The 8,517-nt window shown below is 46.7% G+C and overlaps 1 protein-coding gene across 2 annotated transcripts in view; it reads left to right on the forward strand.

The window, feature by feature from the left end:
- Positions 1 to 4,710, forward strand: part of TTC17 (tetratricopeptide repeat domain 17) — a 121,969-nt gene extending 117,259 nt beyond the window's left edge. For both annotated transcript variants that reach the window (XM_032840653.1, XM_032840654.1), the window contains 3 exons: positions 103 to 222; positions 1,816 to 1,959; positions 3,515 to 4,710. In XM_032840653.1, coding sequence (XP_032696544.1) covers positions 103 to 222; positions 1,816 to 1,959; positions 3,515 to 3,646 — 396 coding nt within the window. In that variant the 3' untranslated portion in view covers positions 3,647 to 4,710. The remainder of the gene's footprint in view (positions 1 to 102; positions 223 to 1,815; positions 1,960 to 3,514) is intronic.
- The last annotated feature ends 3,807 nt before the right edge of the window (positions 4,711 to 8,517 follow it).

The following is an 8,517-nucleotide window of genomic DNA, read 5'->3' on the forward strand; positions in this document are numbered from 1 at the left end:
ATCCTAATATATATATATATATATATATATATATATATATATATATATATTTATTTATTTATATTTAAGAGACACCAGCCTCAACTAACCATTCCTTTGTAGAACCAGACCTCCTGGGTCCTTTCCAGCATGGCAGCCCTCTACTGGAGAGTGAAAGGCCAGGGAAAGAAGGCGATCGACTGCCTCCGTCAGGCCCTCCACTACGCTCCACACCAGATGAAGGTGAGTGGGACTCAGAGGTGCGAATTTCTGTCTTCTGGAGCTTTCCTGTTACGAGGTTTCAACGAGCCTTCCTCGTGCACAGCCAGTAAGGTAGTGGCAAGAGGGGAGCACAGGCTGGAAAAAGCTTCGACCCCACTGGTGCTGCTGCAAGCCTGGGAGTGAGACGTACCCCCTCGCCTTCCCTGCCTCCGCAAATGGGAACAAGGGAAAGTCTTCAAGATTCCATCATTTAATGCCCCTTCCACTGTGTGCAGAGCCACCCAATGTACAACAAATACACCGGCCTAGGCAGGCCACCACCCCGAAAGTCCTTCTGGGATTAGCCTACCACCCAGGGACCTGGAGGCCTGTGACACTTGTTTTATGTGTACTGCTGATCTGAGCTTGTTTCCAGACCCTGAAACTGAAGCAGTTGCCATCTCTTCTTACATGTGGGCCAGTTCCTGGTCTCTGCCTGACTTCACTTCTTCCACAAAAACAGAAGGCCCTGCTAACTCAGTGTCACATCAGTCTTTGCAAAAATGCCAGTTATTGCTGTGATGACTGAAAACTTTCAGCTTTTCAACAGCACAGTGGTGTCCGCACCGCTGAGTTCTGCGTTCGCCTCCACATCTCAGACTTTCTGAAGACACAGCTTGGGTCTTGTTTGCTCATAAGGGCAGCATTTGGAATGGTGGCGGGAGCCCTGCCTCTTGCTGGCTTTGTGACCTTAGGCAAGTTATAAAGCTCTGTGACCTCATATAATGATCTCACTCTGTGAGTGTCCGGTAAGGACAAAGGTGGGTCCTTTTACCCTAGGGCTTCTGTATCTCCCGGAGAACCCTGTACAGTGTGATACAGGTGGTGCTTGCTGGGTGCACACTTAAAGGACTCCGTCTTTGTGCTGGTATCAGTGTTGCTATTTGTTTAGCCCACCATTCTGTGCTCTGTACTTTCGGCCAAGGGACACTCTAGGTCAGGGGTCAGGAAACCTTTCCTGTAAAGGGCTACACAGTAAGACATTGAGGCTGTGCGGGCCAGACCGCCTCTGCTGGAGTCAAGTCCACTCTGCCATGCTGGCCTGAGACAGCCGCAGAAATACGTAAAGGAACAGGAATGGTCACATTCCAGTAAAACCTTAAAATACAGGCAACAGGCTAGATTCGGCCTGTAGGCCAGAGTTTGCCGGCCCCTGCTTCAAGCAGATGATGCCATGGGCCTTGCAGAAGGCACTCGGACTCTCCGACAGCAAGACTCCAAGTGTGGTCTGTGAACTGGCCATGAACTGTTCCTTACCAGTCACAACGAGTCGGGAACCTGCCCCAGCAGTAAACCAGCAATTTCACTGAGCAGACTGTTTACTCAGTTGACTCCTCTGCTTTGTGTTTTGAGACCAGACTTTCCTAGCGAAACCAGTAATGCATTGGTTTATGTCTTCATGCGTCTCCCCATGGGTCATGGGCCAGTAGCAAACAGAAGACCGGCGGGTTAGGTTGCATTACTCAGTCACTCACCGGGGGAAACTTACTTGCACTATTTATGGTCAGGACCACAAGGAACCAAAGCCCAAAGATCAGTATCCTTTCCTTCTCAGCCTTCTCCTTCCTTTCCCAGGACGTGCCCCTGATCAGCCTGGCTAACATCTTGCACAACGCGAAGCTCTGGAACGATGCAGTCATAGTAGCCACCATGGCCGTGGAGATCGCGCCACACTTCGCAGTGAACCACTTCACGCTGGGCAACGTCTACGTGGCGATGGTGAGGTCGCTGGCGTGAGCGGAGCAGATCACCCCCGCCACTGCCTCTCCCCGGCACGCCTGTGCCTTCAAACTCCCTTGACGGTGTCAGTGTCCTCCAGTTTCCTGTACGCTCTGCACCTCTCATTGCTAGCCCCACCAAAGGCATATTTTATGGCTAAGGAGTTTGTGAATTAAAAAAAAACACAGTACATGAAACCCACCTAAGTACTTGCAACTGCGTGGCCCCTCTGCGTGAGTTTCACACTGACAGTGGCGTCAGATTGCCCTACAATTTTCTGGAGACTTCACCCGTTCCACAAACCTGCGTGGACAGACTCACCTGTGCTCCCTTGTTTTCAGGTGGGGCTAGGTGCCTATTATCACTGCGCTCATGACGCCCTATACATGTCTCTGTTTTCACCTTGTTTTAGAATTTTTTAAGTATCTGTCTCTCCCCCAGACGGTGCACTTCTTAGGGAAGAGATTTCTCTTCGTCTTTCTGTCCCTAGCACTTCACAGTGTCTGGCACACACTAGGTGCTCGTCACGTGTTCCCTGATGGTGGCATGCCACTAGTTTCATGGGATACCATTTCCAGAGAAAATGGCGAAGCCGTCATCCAGAACCCTCATTCTGGTCAGAGACAAGGACTGATTTCAGAACTTGAAATCCCAGGGGTCCTCTAGAAGCTGTCATAGCTGATTTTAATAGGAGAATCGTGCCATGCATTTTCATCTATAGCTTGGCACCCCACACGGGGCGATTCCCAAGGTGCTCTCAATAAAGGTTAATAGAATGAGCAGCTTGAGGCTGGGGGTTTTATGTGTCAGCCTTGACTTGAAACGCAGCCAGTATAATTTGGCCAGGTAGGTATTGCTGAATGTGCAGATTTCCTTCTCTGCTTCTTAGAATCAAAGAATCTATTTTTGTCCCCAGTAAGTGTGAAATTTGCTACTATGAATGAGGAATTCTGCCTTTCATTTGCCTAGAAGGCGTCACTTAACCATTTGGTTTGGGCTCTCCTTTGAGAGTATTGGTCTAAGTAGAAGATAAACGCCTTCAGTATGACAGCGATCGTTTCCAAACAACGTTCGTATTTTTAAATGCTAGGGAGAACAAAAAAGTTTCAAACTTTATAGCACCTGACTTTGAGACACTTAACTGCCATCTTTCTAGCTATAGTAGAAAATTCAGGCAGAGGCATAAGGAGCATTTGCCTGGCACAGTTCTAGAAGTTTCTGTGAGAATTAAATGGAGGGTTTTCTTAAAGCACCCGGCACAGTGCCTGGCTTGTGGCCGGTATTTGGCAATATTGGTCCTCACTGTTGGGTCAGACCTTTGTAAAGTCAACCTCCCCTTCCCCTTTGGCTCTTGGGCTCTGCCTTCCTTTTCTTTGTGCCTTGGGGGTGATGTTCCCTTGCAGACCTTGGAGTTTTCCTCAGAGATGTCAGTCCATTGAGAAAACACTGCAGGATGCTCCTAGCACAGAATTGCTTCTCGAGGAGAAAGAAGTCACGGTACACACTTGGCCTGGGGGTGGTGTCCCACTCACGTCTGCCCCTTTGCCCCTCACAGGAGGAGTTTGAGAAAGCTCTCGTGTGGTATGAATCGACGTTGAAGCTGCAGCCTGAGTTCGTTCCCGCCAAGAACCGAATCCAGACCATCCAGTGTCACTTAATGCTAAAGAAGGGACGGCGCTCGCCTTAGTGCACCCTCCTCCCTCCCTCCCTCTCTCTCTCTCTCTCTCTCTCATTTCTCTCTCTTCTCACACTCTTAAAAAAAAAAAGAATAAGAAAAGAAACCAATCATTGTCAGTATCTACTTTTAATGATGTGTGTGAAAATAACTGAGTAGGACTTACAACAGGACTTTTACGTATGTGGGAATCGGTTTGTCTTTGTTTTGAAGTCCCCTCTTTCCCCCTAGCCAACCTCAGAAACACAAATTTCTCAAAAGGAAAATGCAGCAGAAAGATACCGTGTAAATACTGAGCCAAGACGTTTCTGGAGCTGTGCTCTGTCTCCAAAACCTCGATGCCTTTAGGGCTTTTCTCAGTGGTCCAGCCGGCCGCCGCCACCTCCTTCTCCTCGTTGGCAGAGGACAAAGCGGCGCTGTGCATCCTCTGCTTCCTGTCGTAGCCTCTGTTGTCAGTGGAAATGCAGAAGCCCGCCCGGTGCCAGTGAGAAGCAACGTCGTGCGCTCTCACCATTAGATCCGTGCCGTCCCCCATCGTGTCCGTTCCATGCTGCTATGTCACAAACCCTCAGAGGTAGTTTGCAGGGGAGGAAGGGGAAATGGTTAAAAAAAAAAAAAAATATTTACAACAACAAAAACTCTTAGGATCACCTGACCTTTGTAATGTTATTTATGTTGGGGAGGGAGGGGGGTGCTGAGAAGGGGAAATCAGCAGTGTACAACATCTATATCATTTGTGCTTTAATTACAAATCACAAGGAAACCAATAAGTTGAAATCCTATATAACAGGTTTATATATATAGAATATGTATATTTGAAGCCCTCTACGCTGAATCTATGTTTTACTAATTCTTTGTTCACTGTGTTACCCATCTCGGAATAAGGTGTGAGTGTCCGCTCCCTCTCTCTGAGGCCTTCAAACTTAGCTCCTCGGGAGAGAGTGAGGCGCCAAGGTTGAGTGTTTCCGTACAATGCTTTTACCTCTGGTCCCAGGAGAATCAGAAACTCCAGACATTTTGGAATCTTCAAGGGCACATACTGAGAACAAAAATAAAAGTTGTTTATGAGCAACATAGGTCTGGAGTGTTGTTGTTTTTTTTTTTTTTTTCTTTAAAACCAGACTAATGTGGACAGCTCAGAAGCCGACGGTAACTCTGGATCTGATCCTCTCAAGTCCTGGGTCGTCTTCATCTTTCTTCCTTTCCACAACGGCACGGTGAGGGGAGAAACAATCCATCACTAGGCTTTATGGTTGATGAACTTATTAGCGTGATACATTTGACCGGGAAAGATACATGATCAGCAAGTGTTCAGAGGTGGGTATATAATTGACCTTCCCGGAAAGGAATAATCTACGGCGCAAAGTCACTTCCCCTCAGGTGAGCACCGATCCTGAGGTTCACCCGGGGAAGCTTCGTGGAGAGCCTTGGCGAGCATCCTGCAGAGACAGGCACACACTACAGAGCCCGCCAGTGTTAGCTCCCCTTGGCGGAGGTCTTCAATCCAGCCGTCACGTCTTCCCAATTCTAGAAATAAATTACCTTTTCCTCCACGTTAAAGAGTTTTGTTCCATTTCTGGACCCTGATTCAAAAGTTTGACCGCTTCGAACAGTGATTGCTAGCCTGGAAGGTAAGGAGCTTGCCCCATGAGCGCTTTTAATAGAAATGCCACCGGAAGACATTTTTTATTTGTTTTTCACTTTGGTGGATTTCTTCCATTCTGTCTTCCAATTCAGTAACTTTTCAGCTATGTCTAGTCTGCTGCTTATCCATTGAGATTTCTTGTTGCAGGAATGATATTTTTCATTCATAGTGTTTTTGGGTGGTTCTTATTCATCATATCTGCCTGTTCATGTTTCATGATCTCTCCTTGTTTTGTGGATGCTAGTCTTTTACCGACTTGAACATTTTTAGCATTCTTACTTTTCAAATCACTCGATTATTCCTTACTCATCTGGAATAAATTCTACTTGTTGGACCTGTGGACCATTGACCGCATAATGTTGGAATTCCCTGGTTCTCAGTCTTCAAATCTCTGCTTTTTGTATTCTCTTACGTCCTTAGTGATCTCATCTGATTATGTGGTTTCTGACCCTCTCTCCATGCTTACACCTCCACAATCACACCTCCTGCACAGATAGCCTCTTTTAGCCCTCAATTCATCATCTGTCTACCCCATATCTTCACATCGTCCAAAATTGAATTCCTTATCCTTCCCAGAGATGCTTGTCTAACTTTGGTCTTCCCATCTGAGTTCCCTGCTTCCAGTTAATTGGGTCAAAAAATCCTAGAGCAATCCTAACTCCTGTTAAAACGTAAGTCAAATTGTGTCATTTCTCTGCTTAAAAACCAGGGAGTTGCAATGCCATAAAGGCTTACCCCCCCCCCAAAAAAAATCTGGCTCACCTCTCTGGCTTCATCTATTATTTTCCCTCTTAGTCCTCTTCAGCTACACTGGCCTCATGACTATGTTTTAAAACTTCCAGCACGCTCCTGCCTCAGGGCATCTGCATTTGCTCTTCCCCAAAAATCCACTTGACTCCACTCATCATGTCTGTGGGCCTTCCCTGATCATGATATTTGTAATATTGTGGCATCTGCCTCCACTATGTCCTAATCCCCTTTCCTGCTTTGCTTCTCTCTCTAACTTCAATCATCAGTGAGTGCAATGTGTATTTAATGTCTGTCACTCCCAACCTAAAAGTAAGCTCTAACTGCAAAGTTTTTATGTTTTGTTTTTGTTTTTGTTTTGTAATTTAAATTCAAGCGAGTTAACATACAGTATAGTTAAGTTTTTAACTTTGTGCCCTAATGTATCTCTAACCCCTGATACACAAAAGATACCCGGAGAAAACTGCTGAGTTAATTAATTAATTATTGAGTGGTGCTGGACTTCCTCATATATTTTATATTCGTTGTCCTTATTCAGTAGGAGTTAACATTTGAGGTAATCCCACAAGCACCTGGGGTTGAGGACACCTCCCTTATACAGGAAGTTTTTGAGGCAGTCTCTCCTGGGATCTCTACAAGGTCAAACATGTTTTCATGTCCCTTTCTATGAGGTTTCCACACTGTATGAAGAATCAATTAGGGTCCCACCTTCGTACAGGTAGAAGGCTAAAGGTTCTAATATTTTACCTAGTGGACTGGGTCTCATTCCAGGCTTCTGTCCTTACACAGAGCCCAGTTGCAAAATCTCAGTTGTCCATGAGTTGTCCTAATTCCTGGCCTTGTATGGAGCCTGAGACCAGAGTTCCTCAACCTGTCGTGATTTTCTCAGGCCTTGTGCATTGTTGCAGTGCTGCTGGTACCTGGTGATCTATCCTTCTTGACTTTGCATTAGCTCAATATTTAAAATACTATATATGGCCATTGTGTGTGCTGAAGTTGAGGGTAGGGGATTTCAGTGTGTGTGCTCCACGTTGCCTCCATGACTGGAAGTTTGAAAAGACCAGTTCTATACTACATACGACCTTTCCTTCAAGAAATCTAGAACCTCCCGTTGGGGAACATGAGCCCTTGTGTGAGAAGCATTGCTACTGATAAACATGAATTATGTTCTCCATAAGGACTCAAATGGAAAAAAAGCCTTCAGACCCACTGACTTGAGAGCAGACATCCATTTTGTCTACAGTGGAGTTTCCTCCAGAGTTAGGCCACACCATTCAGCCCCCAAATCTCTGCAGGAGCCTATTACAGAAAGCCCAGCTATTCTGGAAATGTCGGGAGCTACTTCTTACCATTTGGAAACAAGCCCTGACCCCTTTGGAATCAGGAAGGCCCAACCAGATCCTTACCACGTGTTACCTCCATAAAAAAGGCAGATGAAAGCCCCGGGGCTTCTCCAGCAAGGCATCTCCCTAGAGTTTTGATAATATGTCCAGAATCATTCTCAGCAGCCGGTCTCTCTACAGTCGAGTGTCTCTGGGTAAAGCTAGTGAAGACCAGGGGCCCCAGGGATAAGGGACCAGGTCAGCTTCCGCCCATTACTCTCCAAATCCTGCAGGTGGCAGCTGGACACCAGGCTGAGCTTCTGAGGACCAAACTTGGTAACTAAGAGACAGACCACATGGCATTCCAGGTGCAGAGATGCTCATAATCAGAGGATGAAGAGGCAGAAGGGAGGTGAGGGAGTTCACAGACCTGCACTGGTCCGTGTGGTAGCCTCTACCCCATCCGCCTACTGATACTGCCATTTAGGCATTGAAGTGGGATGCAATTACAAATTCAATTTTTCATGTCCGGGAATGTCGTCAAAGCGAGGTGACCACCAACTGACCCATGAACCGGATTGGGTCCTCTCTGAGGACCCAATGAGGGTCCTCACTCTGAGGGTCCTCACCCCCTCCCCTGTTCTTGGAGCATGGGTTCTGTTTGCCTGTCCTACTTCCAGAGACTCTTCTGGGACCAGGGACATAGCCCAGAACATTCTTCTTGCGGCAATGGCAGAAGCCTTAGAGAACAATCACGTGAGCACTTTAAAATACCCTGCTTATGTGGCCTGTGCTATTATCCATGATCCTGGGACAGGAATTACGACTTGCATTCAGTGAGAGAGTGCTGAGAAGTCCCATGGCAATGGACACGGACACAGGGAGGAATGAGGACCCAAAACCATTAAGGTCATCAACCACAGCCTTCTTCCAAATTTTGCCTTCCCCAGCCCCTTGTCTGGTCTCTTCTGTGACACTTTGATCACACTCTCCCTTTTGTGTATTTATACTTATCTCTCCTACTAGACTTTAAGCCTCTTAGGAGATTTTACTTGCCATAGCACTTTGAACATGGTGAGTGGTAGGTGCTCAGTAATATTTATTGCATGATGAGTGAATTTCCTTTATGACCATTGCTAGTCCTTCCACATATCTACACACGGGGAAAT

The sequence above is a fragment of the Lontra canadensis genome, unplaced genomic scaffold (genome assembly GCF_010015895.1).
Source record: "Lontra canadensis isolate GAN:19392208 unplaced genomic scaffold, GSC_riverotter_1.0 scaffold115, whole genome shotgun sequence".
Classification (NCBI taxonomy): domain Eukaryota; kingdom Metazoa; phylum Chordata; class Mammalia; order Carnivora; family Mustelidae; genus Lontra; species Lontra canadensis.